This window comes from Porcisia hertigi, chromosome 24, assembly GCF_017918235.1.
Source record: "Porcisia hertigi strain C119 chromosome 24, whole genome shotgun sequence".
NCBI classification, from domain to species: Eukaryota; Euglenozoa; class Kinetoplastea; order Trypanosomatida; family Trypanosomatidae; genus Porcisia; species Porcisia hertigi.
Genome location: NC_090583.1, coordinates 595,060 through 615,000, shown reverse-complemented (window position 1 = coordinate 615,000; position 19,941 = coordinate 595,060). Strand labels below are relative to the sequence as shown.

Genomic DNA, 19,941 nt, shown 5'->3' with positions numbered 1-19,941 from the left:
TTTGGCCACGTGTACGCTCTCCAGCAGGAGCTCTTGGATCAGAGTGCGCACAACTGGTTCCGCGCAGTGGAGTTGTGGCACACTGCGCGTCAGGAGGGCATCGCAATGAACGTGAGCCACTTCACGTCGATCTTGCGCCAGTGCGTCGAGCCCGGAGCATGGGCGCAGTCCCTGCAGGTGTTGAGGCAGATGAGACGGGAGAATATCCGTCCTGATGTTGTTGGCGTAGGCTGTGCACTGGCGGCATGCGTCGAGGGGAAGCACTATGACGAGGTGGAAAATATATTCGCTACCTTCCACAAGACAATGCTCCTGGACAGCGTTTGTCATCTGGCGCTGATCCGTGCGCGGCACGAAAACGGCGATCACAAGGCCGCCCTTGCGGCTGGTAGGCAACAGCAAGCAGAACAGGTGCCTTTTCTCCCGTACACGTACACACACCTGCTGGAGGCGTGTAACACTGAGGATGATGCGGACTACGCTATGGAGCTTGTAAGAAACATGCACAGCGAGCAGTGGGCCCCGTCGAAACGAGCATTAGTGGCCATCGAGGATCTGGGGCGTCGTCACGAAAGTCTAGCGATCATGTCAAGATCGCTACTGTCCACCAGCAACAAGGCAGACGCCGCGTCGCTCTCGCTCGACGCCTCAACGCGTCTTCCTCCGTCAGATCGGTAAACTTGGAATCCTCAAAAGCACGCAGGCATGCGGTCCATTAGTGTTCTGTGCATCCCACTCTTTGTTTACGTTGTACTACCTCTCTCTCACACACACGCACACACACCCACGAGACATATTTACTGGGGCTCCGTTCGCTTCACTTCCTCCCCATTTCATTTGCCTCGCCCTTCTTCGCTTTCTGATTCGCTTTGTTCGTTGTGTCCAAACCTTGTCCTCCTCCTCTCTCTGTCGCAAGAACAGCGCGAGAAAGCGAACATGGGCACGCTTTGAAATACGAGAACATTTCTTTTCTCACGGGGTGGGGGCTGGGCGTCACGCAGCATTGCTGTGGTATAGCCTGTGTTGAGGGGTCTCCACTCAGACCTACACAGGCAACTCTACGTGTGTGTCAGCGCCTTGAGAGGGACAGGACGTATAGAAACTATGTGTGTCTGGTGCACCTGGCCTTGTACATGCTCGCTTCCGAGGTTGAAGCAGCTAAAGCTGCTGTGTTGGTGCCTCTCTCCAGCAACATACGAACCGATTTTCCGCTCTTTTAATCCTCCTCTTCCTCTTTTCTGTCGCGCCTCTCCGGTTTTGATCTGCTCTCGTTGTGATTCTTTCCTGCACCCCCAGCTGCTGCGCATCTTCAGGGCGGTAGAACAGATACGCACAGAGGGTGACGCTGTGAGGGAAGCTTTTGGTGAAAATACGTTTGTTCATTTCTCGTTTTTTTGTGTCTGTGATGGCACCCCAAAAGCGAAAAAGTTCCAGATCCGCAAAGCGGAGTCGCCGACGTGATGCAACAGAAACACCGCGGTCCCCACTGGGTACCCTAGACGCTGCTGAGGGTAAGGGCGAGCGGCGCAGCTATTCTGCGAGCGCTGAAGCAGAATCAGGCTTTGTAAGGCCAATCGAGAGGATCATGGGCTTCTTTAAGCGCTTCAAGTGGCAGTGCATTACGCTTCTAGCAGTCTCGTTGGTTCTGGTGGCAGCCGGGCTTGCGGTGCTGCTCTCATTTGATGGCTATAGTGCCCCGCGGGAGCGACACCCTTGCTCGTGCGCAGTGGCGGCTTCCACTTCTAACCGGTTGGCAAAGGCGGTTCTCAGCCGGCGCGCCGGGGTGAGCGGCGTGCACTGGAAAACCGAAGAAACGGGGGAGGAACTACTGGCCTTCATGAGCAAGTGCACCGATGGCTCTGTGGTTACGCTGTCCAATCCTTTTGATTCCGTGGACGAGCTGAGAGTGGCTTTGTTGAAGCCTTTCAAAAAAAATCGAAGCAGCTGTGTGGTGTGGATAGTCACTCCGGAGGCAATCGAGGGTGTGGCAAACGCTCTGAAGGAGTTGATGGAGAACAATGCTCTTAGTGGAAGGACAGTGGTACCAGCGCACAGTCGCGCCACGCTCGTGCTCAAGTCGTCGAAATCAAGAGAGCAGTTAAAGTCTAGCCTACCACATCGCGTGGTGCACATGCTGACGGAGGTTTGAGCCGTGTTCCACACCTAACAAGGAAAAATGTGCACATTTGTTTGTCACGCTTTGTGTGTCTATGCGTGTATCACTCAAGTGATCTGCGCCTCTTCGCTGCATTTGCATGGCTAGTGTGAGCGTTCCGCACTGCGATATATGTTGGTTTTTGTGTTGGGGTCTGACTGAAGGGACATTGTGACTTGATTGGGGTCCAAGTACCTCTCTGCTAGTGGATGCACCGGCTCATCGGTCTCTTGTGCGAGTCTCGCCGAGGAGTTGTATTCCAGTCTACTGCTCCATCGTGTGGCATCGGGCTTCTTTTCCGGCTAGTGGGGTGTGGCTTGAGCTTGTACCTTCGCTATCTCCGAATGAGTGGGCAGCTCTGAGCGGAGACTTGCCTTGGGTCTGTGCGTTTCACAGCTTGTGTGTTGCGTCGTGGCACGAGACCCTCCCTCCCCCCCCCCTTCGCCCAGGGGTGGCGCTCCGCTTTGTTTGTCATCACTTCCCCAGTGTCCGTGACCATGTGACTTACCAGCGACGTTTCGCTTTTTTGATTCTTTCTTCTGATTTCTGATTTCTTTTTCCTCCCTCCCTCGATGCATCATCTACAGGTACGCGCACTTGACACTCACTCTTCTCCTAGTTCCATAACTGGATTCTTAGTATATTTCACTTGCTTGCAGCTCCTTCCCCTCCCTCCCCCTCCTCCGCCCTCACTACTGAGAGTGCTCTACTAGCCGTGCCGACTGTTTTTAGCTGTACCGTCCTTTTCACCCCAGCAAGCGAGAAGCGCCCAGGCGAGTGACAATAGTGGTCTGCACCAGCACCACGTCTCATGCTTCCGCACCATGGTCTCCGAGGAGGGGCAGAAACGTGGGCCAGTACCGGGCAACCACGTGGATCAGCTCCTTGAGGAGTACCTCCGCGTCATCAACGACAAGGATGACCAACTGCACCGACTACTCCGGCAATTGCAAGAGCAAGAGGCGGCTGCTGGGCAGAAGGAGGAGAGCAACACCGCCAAGCAGCGAGAGCTTTTGGAGCAGTTGCGGAGTAAAAACAGAAAACTAAAGGAGCTGCAAGCGCAATCCGCGCGTGATGAGGATGCGATTCGCAAACTTGTGCTTAATTCAGAGTCTCTTAAGAAGCAGTTGGAGGAGAGGGAGGAGCATGCCAAGAGTCATGCCATGACAGCAGCTAATGCCGCTGCAAGCATTGGCCGGCTGGAGTGTGAGCTGTCGGACACCAAATCTACCCTTGTAGCGGTGCAGGCTCAAAAAGCTAAATGCGATGAGGGCTGGGCAGCTGCTCAACTGCAGGTGGAGGCCCAGTCCGCTGCTGTTGTCAGTCTCAAGAGCGAGCTAGAGGCGGCTACGCGGGCACTAGGTGATGTGCGAAACCACGCAGATGTGCTACAGGCACGCATCAAGGAAATGGTGCCTGTTCACGAGCACACATCTGCGCTCGCCGCACTCGAGGCGAAGTTGGCGAGCGAACGTGCACAGGACAGACAAGACCTCGATAAATTGCAAGGGGCACTCTCCAACAAAGAGATGGAGCACCGCACCGCACAGGAAGCGCTTCGAAAGGCTCGTCAAGAGGTGGAAGGGCTGACCTCTGAGTTACAGGCCACCTCGAAGGCGGTTGACACCACGAAGCATCAGCTTGCGACCATGGACTTGACGAGGCAACAGGCCGAGCGAGAGCTGCGCGAAGAGGCTGCGCGATGTCGGCGCGCGCATATAGAGTCTTCCGAGCGCGTTGGTGAGCTGGAGCGGTCCTTGGCTCGGTCGCAAGAGGCACTCCAGCGCACCACATCGGAACTGCAGACGGCCTGCATTCAGCACGAACGCTACAAAGCGGTGGCTGAAAAAGCCCAGGAGGGGGCACAGGCCCGAAACCACACGCTCCAGGAGCAACTGCGACAGTGTCAGGACGAGGCGGTCCGTGTACGTAATCTGCTTGAGACGCGAGAGCGTGCGTTGAGCGACAGCGCCGATGCACTCGCCCGCGCTCGAGAGGAGGCTGCTCTTTCTCAAGCAGCGCTGCGTGAGAAGCTCGCCTCCGTTACGGCCTCTGCTGCTTCACGGGCTGAAGAATGTGAGCGTCTGCAGTGCCAGCTGAGCCGCACCCAGTCGGAGATGGCGGATGCGCAACGGCGCGCTGTCGCTGACGAGCGCAGTCTTGCGCAAAAGCTTGAGGAGCTGCAGGTCGGTGTCCAGCGTCTGCAAGTGCAGCTCCGTGACAAGGAGGAGGAAACGCGCCGCGCCGAGCTCGTTCACGGAAAGGAGCTGCAGAAATTCCAGCACGAACACGAGTCCGCTCTAGAGGACATGCGGCGTCGCCATCAAAGCGAGGTCCAGGACCTGCACGCGCGGTTGGAGCTCATGCGTGCAGATCTAAGTGAGAGGACGGGTGGCTCGAAAGGGTTGGAGAAGGAGCTACAGCACGTGGCAGAGGTCCGACAGGAGATGCGCTGCGAGATAAGTCGATTTCAAAACACCATCGAGGCGAAGGAGAATGTCATCCAGAGCCTGCGGCGGGAGGCTGAAAAGCAGCAGGCTGAGACCGCCCAACTTACGCAACGCTTGGCAGCCCACGAGAGGAGCGAAAGTGCCCTGCGACAGCGCATTGAGGAGGCAGAGCGAGCTCAACTGGACTCCAAGGCGGCCAGGGAAAGAGCCGAGGAGAGCGTAGGGGCTATGCGGAAGACCATGGAGACGAGTGTCGCCACTCTTGCTGCGGTGCAGGCGCAGCTGGTTGAGAGGGACCGCGTCATTTCGGGACTCCGTCGGGAGGTGGAGGAGGCCATGGAATCCAAGCAGATTGCTGTAGCGGCGGTGGAACAAGAGAAGTCGCACCGCTCCAAATTGGCACTCTCTTCGACAGAAACAGAGGAGCGGTTGGCCAAAACTGAGATGGAGCTGCGCGTAGCCTTGCAGGAACAACAGCGACTACAGCACTGCATTGACGAGAGCTCAAAGGAGGTGGAGCGTCTCAAAGAGGCGGTGGAGCAGCGCGATGCAGAGTGTTCGCGCCTTGGACGCCACGCAGAGGACGTGGAGTTGCTTGCCAAGCGCACTACTGAGGAACTGCACCAAACAATCCTTGACCGCGATGACATGATTCAGCGGCTCCGTAGCGAGCAGGCGACTGTACTTCCCCACTTGAACGAGGAGAAAGGAAAGAGTCTGGTCCTGATGGAAAAACTGCAACATCAGCAGGAGCTTAGTCGCATGAACATGGCCAATGCTGATCAGCGCATCCACAGTTTGGAGGAGGCTCTGGCGGTCCGAGATGCGGAGGTAGCAGCTCTTCAAGGTGACAAGGCGCGCGCCGAGAAGCAGCTCCAAGAGAGTCAAGCACAAGTTGCCACACTAACGGGCACCCTGGACAGCCGAGAGCACAAGTACCAGGAGCGCAAGGAAGAGCTCCAGAAAGCGCTGCAGCAGGCAAAGGAGGTCAAGGCAGCTGCAGGGGCGACTCTTCAAAGCGCAGAGGAGCAGACGGCAGCGGCCAGAGCAGTTCGCGAGAAGTACAAGAAGGAAAAAGAGAAGATGGAGTTGCTCTTGGAGCGCATGGAGGAGCGAATGCGGACGTCGGCCAAGCGTGAGAAAGATGACCACCAACGAGAAAGCGACCTGGTCGAGAAGCTCGCGGAGACGGAGGAGGCTCTGCGGCGGGCGCAGGACACCCTCGATTCACGCGTCGGCGAGGTGAAGATGCGCTACGAGGAGATGTGCCGCCAGCAGGAGAAGACGTTCCTCGAGGCCGCGAACGATGCCATGGCTGCGAAGAAGCTCACCACTTCTTTGCAACTGCAGCTGCATGAGGCACAGCGCAGAGCGATGTCTCTAGAGGGCAACTGCCGTGAACTGCAGCGCCACGTCGCCGCGTCTCAGTCGGTGGCGCTTGAAGAGTTTGCAGAGGAGGCGATGGACATGAAGCGAACTTGCATAGATCTCGTCATGCGGGCGCACTACGGCACCGTGTCCCGTGCAGTGAGCGCCGCCAAAGACGGCTGGTCTGCCGCCCAGAAGACAGTGGCCGTGTTCTGCGAAGATGCGAAGGACAGAGAGCGACAGATGGCACGCTTGCAGGTGATGCACAAGGCGGAGCTGCGAACTCTTCAAGAGGCGCACCAGCGCCGACTGGAGGCCGCTGTGGCGGAACATGACGAGGAGACTGCGCGTCTCCGGCGAGAGCTGGCTGAAGCGGGGCGCAGCGTGATTGCCCTAAAAGAAGCGGCGCAGCGTATCGGAGGAGACCACGAGAAGCGCGCAGACGCCTTAAAGAGCTCACTGGAGCGCTTGACAGCGTTGCTAGAAATGGAGAAGCGCCAGACTGCTTCCCTGAGAGACAGATTGGCCGCTGATGAGGCAAAGCACCGCAGTGAAATTTGCGCGGCCGAGGAAGAGCGTCGGAGCTTGCAGCACAGTCTCGACAAGATGAAGCGCCAGCTGGACGATCGTATGGTGGAGCAGAAGCACAACGAGGACGAACTTCGGGAGCTGCGGGCCGGTGTGGTCGCGCTTGAACGCGTGCTGGGCGATACCAAGCGAGAGGCAGGGCAGGAGGCAGACCGGGCCAGTAAGGAACAGGAGCGACTTGTGGCCGCCCTCGCGGCCCGCGAGGCCGCAGAGCAGCGCTGCGGCGAGTTGCACAAGGAGATAAACTTCATGCGCGGGCAGCTCGACACGGCGCGGCTGAGCTACGAGCGTGTCGTCAACGAGCATCAGGCGACGCAGCGGACCCGTGACATGCGGCTAGACACAGTGCAGTCAGAGCTCGCCACTGCGATTGCGGAGAGACACAGGTACCAGCGCGAGGTAGAGAGCCTCGAGCAGCGTGTGAGGGAGTTGACAAAAGAGGTGCATACACTGCGCCGGCAGGAGGCAGACATCCTCGGGCAACTCCAGGCATACAAGGCTGAGACTTCCGCTTTGCGTGAGCGGTGTGCGAACGTTGAGTCGCTCAAAAACATCAGTGAAGCCTCTCTCGCGGAGACGCAAGCTCGCGAACGCGATTTGATGGACAAGATTGAGGAACTGCGCAATGCTCAGCAGCTCATGCAGCTCTGCTTTGACAAGCAGCAAGAGCAGCTGGAGGTGGGCCGTCGCCTCCGCCAGCAAGACAGACTGCAACTGTCACAGTTTTCCACGTAGCAGCACGCGGTCTGGTGTTGATGGTGAATGCTCCTGGTGACCTGTTGTTACGTGTACAGTAAAGGATGCTACTCATAGACGTAGATATACACATATATGCATAGATACACACACACACACACACGTGCGTGTGTGTGTGTGTGTTCTTATCAGTGTCCACAAACATCGGTGAAACAAAAGGAGGACAGCATCTGTTATTCCCTCGTCCGATGTAGGCTTTTTTTTTGTCACTCGCTTCTCGCCCCCCCCTCCACCCCCCGACAGTTTTACCCGATAACGCTTCTGTGGTCGGAGGCTCGTTGCTCAGCCGTCACTGGTGGTGGTGCGCATGAGGCGTATTCACGTCTTGCTGCGTCGTAACGCCGCCGCTCTCAGTGCTGCGAAAATCTCAGGTGCCAAGTCGTATCCAGGGGGTGGGGAGAGGTGCACACTCTCCACCCCGCGGATGGCCCAATCGGGGGTCCCCTCGCAGCTTAAGTTTCTCTATTCCTTCTCGTCTCCCATCGACTCATTCTCCTCTCTCCCCCTTCCCACTTCTCCCGCCTCTTCAGCCGTTGGCGATATCGGCAAGACTGAGGAACACGGCTTTGTCACAGAGGGGAGCGCCCACACAAAAAGATCACCCCGGACACAGTAACACAGAGCAAGGCCCATCATCTCTTTCGTACCATCAGTGCACGCGCGCGTGTGTGTGCGTGTGCGCGTCTCCCTGATACCTAATACAGACAAGCGCGTCAGCGCCACCGACTCGATAACTCGCGTTGCACTTCTCACCTGCAAACTCGGCTAAGAAAGATGGAGGACGTCACAGAAAGTCTCAGCGCGGCGTGGAAGGAGGCGATGAGGGGGGTGAAGGTCGGCTACCGAAAGACGAAGTCGGTGCTAAGGCAGATTCCAATGGACCGCCTCAAGGCAATCGCTGGCACTGGTGGCGTCATGTCACGCGGTGACATCCGACGCTTCTTCCAAATGAAGTACGGTGCCGAGGTGCGCAACGCCGATGGAGGGAGTGTTGTAGAGGACGAGACTAGCGATGCAGAAAGCTCCGATGGGGAGCCACTGACCGATACGCAAATCCACGAAAAAGTAGACAAAAAGTTCTTTGACAGGACGTACGAGGCTGCCAAGTTCGAACTCGATCACATGGACGGCTTCGCGTACACGAACAACGAGGCGGAGAGCCGGGCAATGCGCGAGGCCTCGGAGGGAAGGATTCTGGAGCTGCGCCAGAAGTGCAACATTGTCAGCACAACGCTAAAGCGCCGGGTGCTGGCGCATCACCACTCCTTTGTGAGCGGCACAGAGAAGATTTGTGACATCAACGACAGGTTGCTCATGACTTCGAGCGACTGCAAAAAGGCACGTGCGGCAATTCGAAAATCAAAGGCCACTGTCGCCTCACAGGTGGGGTTGCTGGCGAAGCAGCGCACGAGAGAGAATGTGGAGGCAACCATTCAAATCCTGGAGGCGATGAAGGCGATGATGTGGAAGCGGACTCAGCTCATAAACCTCATCTCGAGCGGCAAGGTGCACGAGGCAGCCGGCTTCCTCAAGCGTGAGGGCCCCATCGACATGGAGAGTTCTCTGAAGGGGATTTACTGCATGAAACCCGTGATGGCGGAGTGGAGCCTGTATCGCGACAACCCCAAGAAGCTGACAGACTGCATCGAAGTGGTGCTCACTGACTGTTTGACGAACAAGTTCATTGTATCGACGTATCAAAACACACTTGAGGCTTCGCAGGACCTCGGTCGCGCAACCGAGACGTGCTCTTTGGTGGCAACACTCCTCTGGCGAGCGGCCGTTCAGATTCTCTACAAATCCCTGACAGATGTCTCGGTTGTGAAGCGCGGAGACGCCCCCCTTTCGGACATTGCGGAAGCCATTCACCCTGATCACCTTGTTCTCGGTGTGCGGCAGATGTCTGCCAAGCTGATGGATTTCTTGTATCTGTACACCACCGTGGTGCGCCTCCACGACGAGGAGCGCAACACCAGCTCTTCGTACTCTGGATTGCATAATCAGGCGCTGCAGTGCGTGCAGGACATCGGTCGAAAGATCGGTCGTGACTTAGTCGAAAAAATGGCCGTGGTACTCTCGAACGCGCGACTCGCCCCGATCGACCTGGACCATTTGCTGCACCTCTTCGTTGTGGTGAGTATGCTGACAGAGGCGCTCGGTGCACTGGGACTTGAGAAGGATGAACAGGCCGCGGCGCGAACAAAATTTGAAGCGGTGCTGCTGAGTCACATGCAGATGCATTTTCAAACCCGCAAGGCTCACGAAGTGCTGGTCTTCATGGCGGAAGACGATTGGGCGGTAAGCCCTCTGCCCCCCTTGTCGCTGAGCATGGTGAGACCGCTGTCTCCGAGCAACTTTCAGAGCTTCATCACGGAGGTGAAACACTATCTGCACCACAGCGCTGACGAGGGCTCACTCGCTGCGGGGGCGATGCCGCTAATGGAGAACCCGTTCCTCACTCAGAAAATGCTTGAGCCCGCTGACACGTCCAGCCTTGTGCAAACGCAGTCGTTCAGCGCTTATTGGGCGACAGCGAAGACGGGTCGCGCTGCAGCAGCCACCGATGCGTCAGCAGCGTCGGAGTCCCTGACACACAACATGGAACCAGCTATTGAAGCTGAACTGGGCAGTGCTTCTGCTAGCAGCCAGCAGGCTACCACACTCGCGTTGTCAGTCGACAAACCGCCCTCCGTCCTCACATCCAGCTCTATCTTTGTTGCCAACACCTTCCTCGAGTACCAGGCTCGCATCGCCGTGCGATTCCCTCCCTTGGCGGCCCAAATTCTGGGCTGGTGCGAGGGGTTGCTGTGTCTATACTTTTACACGGTTGTGGACAACTTCGTTTCAGTTTCGCGCACTGTGCCAATCGAGCATCAGGGCGACATCTCCGTGGCCACGCAGCGCGTGTTGGCCGAGGTGCGTACTGCAGGAGAACGTGCAGTGGGGGCGGTCAACGGTCAGTACAGACCGAGAGATCGTGCCCAGCGTCTCACCGGAGGCAGTGTTGCTGGAACCAACGCGACGCCCTCGCGATTCCCTCCCGTTGTCTGGGGCCGCCTGAGTAACGAGTTCACCAGTGCCGCACAGCAGTTTGCACTCAACAATCGCGCAGTGGCGTGCCAATCGGTGCTCACCACCATTTTACTGTTCGAGGCCACTGTTCAGACAATGAGCCCGCTCCTCCCGCTAGCTGTGGTTCGGTCTTATATGCAGCGGTGCCGTGCGCTCTACGAAGCGGCACACGAGGTGCTGCACGTGTGTATGCACCGTCTGTGTCAGGCTATCTGCCCCATGGAGAAGGTCTGCAACGACATCGCGAAGCTGAAGGGTAGCAAGAATGAAGTGGCAGTCAGCTCTTATGTGGCACAACTTGTGGGAAGCATGAAGGCTCTCAACGAGCGACGTGCACCGATGCCGACTTCGGACCTCGAATCTGTTTTCGTGCAGCGTCTCATCTTTGCCGCACAAGCCGTGCTGGTGCGTGAGTATAGTAAACTTTCCAAGAAGCGCATGAGCGACCTCTTGGTGATGCAGCTCCAGGTGGATGTGCAGGCTTTTCAGCAGCAGGTGGCCTCCGTTTTCAGCAAGTCTTCCGTCGTGGTCCCAGACTACGTGCTTCGGCTCGTGAAAGCGGGTTTCTTCGTGGCTGACAAGGCGCAGTGTCTGCAGTGGGTGCGCTCCAACCACACCTTGTACTACAGTGTGGACCTCGTTAACTGGTTTGGAGCAGCTGACAAGCCTTTCGTGTTGCAGCTGGAAGATCTGCTGGGTCCGGAGCTAAAGCACAAGGATATCCTCCCTATGGATCGCTTCGCCCTCTAAGCGATCACCCCAAAGGGCACCGCGCCATCCTTCGTGTGCTCACGTCCCCCCCTCCCGCCGTCCGAGTGTGTACGTAGGAATATTCTCGGGACCATCGTATTTCGTGTCTTTTTGCTGTTGGTGCTGGTGTTGCCACGAACGGACGTGTGTGGGCAGGGTGTTGTCTGGTTGTCCCCCTTGTTCTTTCCACTTCCCGTTTTTGGCTTTCTAAATTTGTATTGTGTTTTGTTCATCACGCAGCCCCACCCCACTGTCACCTCACCCTCGACAGGGAAGGCAGACACGCACACACACAAAGAACGCGAGCTGCCTTCTCATCGGCGTCCTCTCTCACACTTTCCCTTCAGTGCGGTCCCTACACAGATGCGCTAGGCACACACTTCACTTCTTCACCACGAAAAAAAAGGAGTACCACGTATGGAAAGGAGACGGTATAGCAGACGGAGAGGGGGGGGAAGGGAAGACCGTTGAGGCTGTGTTATTGCCCTCTCGTTTTGTTCGCGCGTTTGTGTTTGATTCGGTCCTATGCCCCCCCCCCCCCCTCACCCACCCCACATCCACATCCACATCCACGTCCATTCTTATTGTGCGCACGCGTGTGGTTCTTTTCGTGTTTGAGTCTTGTCTATTTAGTACCGCTTCTTTTTCTCATGGTGCTCCCCATCGCCCTCGTGACTCGTCACTTGTGCGCGCGGCACCGTTGCTCTTCACGCTCCGAAGAGATACCCCCTTTTTCTCTCCCCTCCACGTGAAGGCCCCTAGAACACATCACGGTCTATCATGCCTCTTCCCCCCCCCCCTTTTTCGCAGGTATCGCCAGGGGGGGGGAAGGGAAGAAGAGGCAGATCGGTGGAAGAGGAGGAGGAGCTGCACTGTAGAACCGAAGAGGATACCAAAATCCCTCAAGCAAGGACGATATACTCGCACGTGTGAAAGTGTTCGATGTTTTTCTTGGGGTTTCTTTCCTGGTTTGCGTGCAGAGGCGGCACATCACATCAAACAACGACAACAAATGCTGCTCCAGGACCGGAAAAAGGAGAAGGGCATTAGCACACCCTATTCCGGACAGATGGAGACACACAGAAGCACTCGGGGCGGTTTCCATCCAACCGGTTCCTCCGCCCCTCGGCCTCCCGTTATCCGGGTTTTTGCCCCAGCTGCTCCGGCTCGCCACCACCTACTGGATGTTGTTCTCTACTACTCTTATACTTCCCTTTTTTCACCGCCTGTGAGTGACACCTTGCACAACGCAGGTGCGCCGGAGAGTCGTCACGAGTGCATCTCTCTCAAAACCGTTTGTGTGCACACTGGAGTGCTTGTAAGTGTGCCTTGTTTATTGAGCAACTAGCCCATCGCAAACCAACGCCTTGGCACCTCCCCCCCCTTCGTTTTTGTCTTCCCCGTGCCGTACTCTCCGATGAAGTTGGCTTTCGTGCTCAGCAGCATCGGGACTGCGTTGGGGTGGTCATGCGTGCGGCATTTTCAGCTACCCGCGGGTCCGTCACGGCTCCAGTGGGGTGGCGTGGTGTTTGGGCATCGCGGTTGTCGTGGTGTCGCAGGGGTGCCAGAGAATACGCTGGAGGCATTCCGGTACGCTGCCGCACGCGGGTGCGGCGGCATCGAGTGCGACGTTCGCCTCACAAAAGACAACGAGGTCGTCATCTATCACGATGCCTTCACCAATGGCCACCTCCGCAACGTCCCGCATACGCGCCGCATCGATGAGCTGACACTCTTCGAACTGCGCCAGTGCAGCTTCACAGCTGATCCAACGGAGCAGATCCGCGTCCCTACACTTGAAGAGGCCATCTTGTTCTGCCGTGATCACAACATGCGCCTATTGATCGAGGTGAAGGACTTGAAGCGACCGTATCTGTGCACGGACAAGGTGCTCGACCTCTACCACCGTTACCCGGACTATATGTACGACCAGACTACCCTCATCTCCTTTCACAGCGGCGTTCTTTACCATGCTAGGAGGGTGGACAAGAGAGTTGCGGTGTGCCAGCTGTACACTGCGAACGCGGTACAAATGTGGAATTCAGAATTCACTGACCCGCTGCCGTGGATACTCCGCCTATGTCCGAGGTTTTGTAATTGGGCACTGCTGTTTGTGCAGGAGCGAGTGATCCCGTGGGTAGCGGGGTGTTCTATGGTCGGGCCACATCATGTTATGTTTACCAATGCGAGCCGCAAGCGGTGGGTGGCACGGAACATCTGCATGTACCTGTGGGGGTTCGAGCGATCCGAGCAGTGCACGCCCGCAATGCGGCAGCCGGCTGTGTGCGTCTCGGCCGACGACCACTACCGAGGCTTTGAAACACCGAAATCACAGCCTAACTACGATATATTTGGTGATCGGCAGCGTGGGTTGGAGAGAGAGCAAGAGGAAGCGTACAAACGTCTGCATATCGGCAAGTGACCCGCCAACTCGATCACCACGTCGTTGGACGAGTTCCAAGGGACTTAGGGGTTCGTAGGGTAAAGAGACAATGCGATGCGAGCTGGCTACAGCGTGATGCAGCGTATAAAACGCACCACCACCACCTCTTCATACCCCCGATATTTTTCTTCCTGCCCTCACCCCTGCCTCCCTCCTCCTCCTCTGCCTTTATTGACTGTATACTCCCTTCACCCCAGTTTGCGGGGGGTGTGAAGGTTTTGCAGTGTGGTCAGACAGATGCGCATATCTGCGGAGATCCACCCGCACACCCGAGGTGTGCACACCGTAACTCGCAGTTTCAGGTTTCCTGGAGCTGGACGCGTCCAGGAAGCTGCTGCGCCCCGGCTGTGGCTCTCTCTGCGACTGTTGCTTCGTGCAAATGACCATGTCGTTATTAATGTACGCCATGTGAGAGTGTGGTGCTTCACTTTTGTAGCGCCTATCACCGTACTTTACCTTTTGTTGCGCCGCATGCACACTTTAGGCAACGCCCACATAAAGACACACATGTACGTGTGTGTAACAGCGGGGGTAGCCTTCCAACCTCTGCGCTCGTCGGTCATGATCGATGAGAGCTCATGTTACTCCCCAAGGCTTGCATGGCTGGTAGGGCCAACCTTGGATTATCACTACCGCTGCAACGAAAGAGGTGGAGGGGGGGGGCACAGTGCGACGCGTTGCCCGTCGTCATCTTGCGCCACTGCACAACGTCCTTGACTCCCATTAAAAGTGCGCCTTGTTGTTTCCTCTCCCGCCGTCACTATCCCACGTTCTTCACGCACTCAACCTGCGCTCTTACCTCCCTTTTTTCTCCCCTCCCCGTCTTGTGCTCGCTTTTTGTCTTTCAGCGGTGCGAAAAATTGCGCCCGCTCCCCCGCCGACATCATACCATCTCTCGCTGGAGACGGACGATCTCCCACAAGTACGAGGACGCAGCGGGCCCCCCCTCCCCCTCGACGAGGAGGCAACCCTTTCACCCCCCTGGACTTCTCCCTTTCTCTTTTTCTTGGCGGGTATCAATGTTGGTGCTGCTCTCAGGCGTGACCAGAAGCTCTACTTCATCCTCAGCTCCCCTGCATCTCTCTTGCTCTCCTCAGCCTGTCGGGCACGTGCAAGGCGGACGGACAGCTCCTCTTCTGGCGACATCGACGGCACGTTGAGGCTCTTCCACCCACGATGGGTGCCGAGTGCTCGTCTGATGTCAAAGAGCGGCCGAAACCGCAGTTTTCGGCGTTGCAGCGACATCTACCCGTCACCAGCGTGATGCCCTCTCCACTTGTGTCCTCCTTCAAGTCGTGCATCTCGCCGCATCACCGCGGCCGGTACCGGGATAGCTTCACAATGGATGAGGTGGCCGCTTCCCACGAGACGGGGTATTCCGACAGCCGCAGTTTTTCTGGATATGTGCCACTGAAAACGGTAATGCGCTGGTTGGAGGGCTTGTCACCACCGCTAGGGCATCTTTCACCGGTTCCGGATCCAGACGTTTGGTCCGATGGGGTGCGCGAAAACAAGGATTGGATCCGAACCGAGGGCGATCACATTGATCCGGCGCAGGAACGCTGGGACGCTCCGCACTACGTTTCTGCCATCGGTCTGCGCAGTCCTTGTGAGAAGACGCCCGTGATGGGGGATCGAAAGAGACACCCGAAAACACGTGCCAATGCACTGTGCCAGTAAAATGGTGTCGCAGTCCAGTTCCTCGTGCCACCTGTATCGCCTTGTCACTGGGCACGCTTCTGTGTCGGCAATCACCTGGGGCACTCCAGCGCCTGCACCGATGAGCCTTTTCCTTTGCTTCTCTCTCTTTTCCATACATTTCTACACCTTCCCCCCCTCCTCTCCCCTCCCCCCTTCCCAAACCAGTCGGTTAAGGTGCGTGGGCGGCTGAAGCGATGCCCTCGGTTACGTTTCGCTTCTTCGCTGGTCCGCTGTGCGCTTTCCCATGGTGCTTATTTTTTTTGGTAGGCTTTCGCCTTTGCTTATCCATCTTTGCCGTGTCCCAGACTCGCCTCCGCCTCCACCCCCACCCCTTATTTATTGTGTGTGTGTTTCCAATTTTCTTCTTGCCCTTCCCGCCCACCTATGCTGGGCTCTGCTTCCCTTCCTCCTCACCCACCAAAAAAAGGTGTTGAGGGAGCGGGAGTCTCAACATCAGTAATGCAAGCGGGGAAGGGGGGAGGGGCGGGGAGGGCAGAGGTGATTTGTGTGTGCGCGTGTGTCCCGTATTTGCCGTTTTTTTTTTGGCCCCCTTTCTTTTTTTTTTTGTAGGCTTTCTTCGTTTCCCAATCTTCTTTTTGCCCCCCCCCCTACCCCGCTTTCCTTTGTTCTGGCGCATTTCACTGCAAATTGAAGACAACAAAATCGACGACATCGGAGACGCTCATCGTTTTCGTATATGCTGGCTTGTCTGCGCAGACGTATACATGGTCTGCATTCTTTCCTTGCATCCACCTTTCGTTACCCCCTCCCTTAGTACTGCGCTTCCTGCACCTCAGTGGCTGTCCTTTCTCGTTGCGCCGTTATTATTTTTTTTTTTTTGAGGGGGGGGGAGGGGTGGTGATGGTCTGTCGAAGGTAAAGCTCAAACGCGATGGGGGGGGCCCAAAACACACCACACCGACACAAACAGACGCGCCAGTTACGAAGTGTGTGGATCCCATGTGAGGTACGGCCTTGGGGCAAGGAAATCGGTTCACCGGAACAAAAAGTTGACATGTCCCTAAGTGGTGTTTGCGGGAGACCTGGGGGAGATCGAGCAGACGAGCAGGGAGAGCAAAGCTGGTTGAGGTAGCTGCACTCCGGCCGATTACAGCCCCCCCCCTTTTTTTCTTTTTCAAAAACATTTTCCGTATTCTTCCCTCGGCGAATAGTATACATATATGTGTATATATGTGTATGTATGTATATATATATGTGTGTGAAACTCGCTTGAAAACAGTGAGGACCTGTTGCGTAAGGGACTGACTTGTTGTTGGTGTGGAAGAGGGTCAGAGGTGAGTGACGCTGCCTGGCATGGATGATCGGCCCTCACTTTTGGAAGGCAGCGGGTGGGGGTAGGGGAGAGGGCTCCACGCATCTCCATGTTCGTGGAGGCCGACGGTTTCTAATGTGCCTATTTGACTTATCTCGCTTGTACTCTTTCTGCTTAGCTCACCTCTACACACACACACACACACACACAAAGTCAAGTAACAACCCTCACAGGGACACCAGCAAGCCCATACACCATTAGCGACTTTTTCCGCGTGCTATCTTACACACACGCAGCCGCGAACCGTCCTTCGGCATTCTCGGTTATCAACGCACCGAGTGACGCTTCATTCTCCGTTGTAGAAATCGGAGAGGGTGCGAGCAGGCGGAACTTCTCCGCTACGCCCAATCAACGCTTGCCACGAACCGTTTTGCTGCCTTTTGCTCCCTCCCTCCCTCCCTCCCCAGTTAGCACGATGGGCCACGCAATCAGCCGAAAGAACCCCCGAGGGAGGAGGGTGGGGGTGACCACGCACGCTGTCCAGGCAGTGTCGCCTATCCACAAAATGGGTGATGCGGAGATGAACGTTGGGGTGGAAAACGAGCTGCAGAGGGTCGACTCCAGTCACGGCTTGACACAGGAGATGATTGAGGAGCTGGCATGTAGCGGCGGCGGTGTAAGCAGCAAAGCAAAGTGTAACACGCTCAAGTGGATCGCCATGGCAAGCTACGTGGTCAGACACAGCCCAGATGCCTTGAAGATGCACGAAGAAAGCATGCGGGCCCTCACTGCGATGCAGGCGGCAAAGCACGGCCTGCTTTCTTCCAGCAAGGTGGATGCCGGTAGAATTTCGATGCCAAGGAGCTCGAAGCGCGAGGGTGTCCTCGAAATTTGCAGGCCGTGTTTCTGACCGGGTGTAGCGAACGAGCAGTCGCAGCCATAACAACAACATGGGCGGGAAAAGAGAGAAACAATGTGTGCGCGTGTCTGCAACGTTGGGAGTAGAGGAAAGGAGGCGCGGAAAAGGGGGACTTATTAAAATATATTTGCGCAGTAATTTCACTCGATTGTGTATCCGCCACCGCCCTCGAGGGATGATTCGGGCTGCATCCTCATTTGTGCACTTTGTCAGGCCCCCCTCCACCACTTGCCTCTCACTTCCCGTCCCTTTCATCCCTTGGAATTTTTTATCTCGCAAGGATGTGCATATACATGTTTTTTTTTTTATTGTCTGGCCATTGGATCCTCCCCCCCCCCTGTGTGTGTGTGTGTCTCACAGCACTCCTCTTTTTCCGTTGCCTGTTTTCTTTTTGTCTCGTTCTGTGTGAGGCTGCGTTTTTCTCAGCCTCCCTTCAGTTGTATTATGTTGTAGTCTTTTCTGTGTGTTGTGTGTGTCACTCACACTCATGCACACCCATTCGAGCGGACCCCCCCTCTCTCTCTCCCCGTGCTCCCTTGTGGATAGCGCGTGTCTGGGTTATGTTTCACGTAACTCTTCACTCCTCCTGGCTTTAGTGTTGCTCTTTCCTAACAATCTTTTTTTTTTCTCGGCTTGGTGTCTCGGCGAGGTTTAGGGCATTGGCGTCTAGTGTGATGTGAAGTTGTGGATCGCGCTTGTTTACTTGTGCTTTTCCTTCCGCGGATTTGCGCAGCGAGCGTTGCTGTCGCGTCTCAGCTCCTCCCCGGGGTATTTACGGTCGTGTGTGTGTGTGTGTGTCGTCAGGGGTGGGTGGGTATCCCTGCTTTCCCCTTGGATGGTCATGATCTCTCGTGTGTGTGTGCTCCCAGCTTCTCCCCTCCCCCACGGTTTGCACTTGTTGAGAGAGTAATGCTGCAACATGTGTGCTCGATGCAAAAAAAAATTCTCGTGGGCCATCAGTGGAGGAACGCTGTATAGAAGTGTTGGACATTTACTAATCGGTGTTATTGACAACCTCACTCAACTCTTCCGCATCTTTTTTCCCTCTTTTTTCTATTGCCTCCGTGATCTCTGACTCTAAACTTGTCCGCGTGTGTATCGCGTGTACACTCTCTGTGCGGTGGCACAATGCGTTATTCTCTTCTCTTTTTCTTTCGCTGTGCATGATTCCCCCTCCCCCCTTCGTTCTGCTTGTGTACACCACACACACCAAACACGCTGTCATTTTTATGTGTTTCTTTTTTCATTTTCATTTTTTATTTTTTATGATTTTTATTTTTTTCTTCCTCTAATCTTTGGAAGTAGACATGTGTTCATCTCCTCCATTTTCCCATTTTTTCTTTTTTCTTTTGGGGGTGGCCTCCTTCCACCCTTCCCGTTTCGGATGAACGGTGCAGTGGTCCGTGTCGGTGTGCTTTTTCTTAGGAGAGCGCAGTTTTTTTTTTCCCCGCCTGTTTCCCTGTTGTAGTGGTAATTTTTTTTTTCGTTGCCGTGCAGCGGCGAGCACGTCTCTCCTCCCTCTCCCTCTCCCTCCCCGCCCCACCACCACCACCTCACTGTGTGCGTTGGTGTGCATTCTCAAAAAGGATTTCTCGACCACTCTTTCCCGATGGCATCGAAGAAGCCGCACACACACACACACACAGACCATATACGCATGCGTTGGGTGACTCTGGCGCGCTTGTTGGAAGGAATACAATCATGCGCATGAGTGCGTACTCTTTTTTCACTGTTTGTTTTTCTAGGGGCCTTTCCAAACAAATTAATTGTCGTTTTCACAGCCTTTTCACCTTCACACCTTCACTTCCTCTGCCTACTCGTCTCTTTCTTTCTTTGCGCCTGTCTTTCTCCATCATCACCCGTTTTCTTCTGTTCGTGTCTGTGTCTGTGTGTGTGTGTGTGTGTGTGTGTGTGTGAGGGATAGTTGTTTCTTTACCCTCCTTCCCTCTCTCTCTCTCTGCTGCGAGGATGGATGTGCGCGTTTCTTTGCCCTCCAGTCTCTCAGTCTTCAACCCCTGTCTTGCACTACATCGTCGTCCTACGCACCAAAAACGGTGCGCACGTCTTGGGCGTGCGCGTCTCTCCCGCATCTTGCCTTCTCGCTACTTGTGGAAGGAAAAAAATGGTATGGTGATATGAAAAAAATGCTTTCACTGCATTACAGTCGGAGGGAGGGAGGGAGAGGAGGGTGGGTGGGTGGGTGGGGAGGGAAGAGGCGGTGGGATATTTTAATATTCCTTGCGATCGTGCATTTTTGCTCTCTCGTTTATGCTTGTATGTTGTTGTTTTCTTCGAAACGCATTACATCGTTGATCGAATTTCGCCTCGTCTGCGTTTTATTTAAACGGTTGTGTGTATACCTCATTTGCTGGTGCGTTAGTGTCTACATGTATCTTCGCATGGGCGGCTTCAGGCCCCCTCCCCCCACTCCCAATCCCTTTCTCTCCCGACCGTGTGCACTTATTTG

General features: G+C 55.8%; 6 protein-coding genes across 6 annotated transcripts in view; all 6 read left to right on the top strand.

Moving 5' to 3' along the window:
* Positions 1–678, top strand: part of JKF63_05703 (uncharacterized protein) — a gene marked incomplete at both ends in the record, with an annotated part of 741 nt that extends 63 nt beyond the window's left edge. Inside the window, one exon of the mRNA XM_067901659.1 lies at positions 1–678. This exon is cut by the window's left edge and continues 63 nt beyond it. Within this exon, the coding sequence (XP_067756925.1) occupies positions 1–678 (678 nt within the window).
* Positions 679–1,405: 727 nt separating this feature from the next.
* Positions 1,406–2,149, top strand: JKF63_05702 (uncharacterized protein; the record flags this gene model as incomplete). The annotated part of the gene is made up of 1 exon (XM_067901658.1): positions 1,406–2,149. The coding sequence occupies one exon, from the start codon at positions 1,406–1,408 to the stop codon at positions 2,147–2,149; it is 744 nt and encodes a 247-aa protein (XP_067756924.1).
* An 830-nt stretch (positions 2,150–2,979) lies between these two features.
* On the top strand, positions 2,980–7,296 carry JKF63_05701 (uncharacterized protein; the record flags this gene model as incomplete). The annotated part of the gene is made up of 1 exon (XM_067901657.1): positions 2,980–7,296. One exon carries the CDS (start codon positions 2,980–2,982, stop codon positions 7,294–7,296), a length of 4,317 nt encoding a protein of 1,438 aa, XP_067756923.1.
* A 795-nt stretch (positions 7,297–8,091) lies between these two features.
* On the top strand, positions 8,092–11,139 carry JKF63_05700 (uncharacterized protein; the record flags this gene model as incomplete). Its single annotated transcript, XM_067901656.1, has 1 exon — positions 8,092–11,139. One exon carries the CDS (start codon positions 8,092–8,094, stop codon positions 11,137–11,139), a length of 3,048 nt encoding a protein of 1,015 aa, XP_067756922.1.
* A 1,417-nt stretch (positions 11,140–12,556) lies between these two features.
* On the top strand, positions 12,557–13,561 carry JKF63_05699 (uncharacterized protein; the record flags this gene model as incomplete). Its single annotated transcript, XM_067901655.1, has 1 exon — positions 12,557–13,561. The coding sequence occupies one exon, from the start codon at positions 12,557–12,559 to the stop codon at positions 13,559–13,561; it is 1,005 nt and encodes a 334-aa protein (XP_067756921.1).
* A 3,469-nt stretch (positions 13,562–17,030) lies between these two features.
* Positions 17,031–17,465, top strand: JKF63_05698 (uncharacterized protein; the record flags this gene model as incomplete). Its single annotated transcript, XM_067901654.1, has 1 exon — positions 17,031–17,465. One exon carries the CDS (start codon positions 17,031–17,033, stop codon positions 17,463–17,465), a length of 435 nt encoding a protein of 144 aa, XP_067756920.1.
* Positions 17,466–19,941: the final 2,476 nt, after the last annotated feature.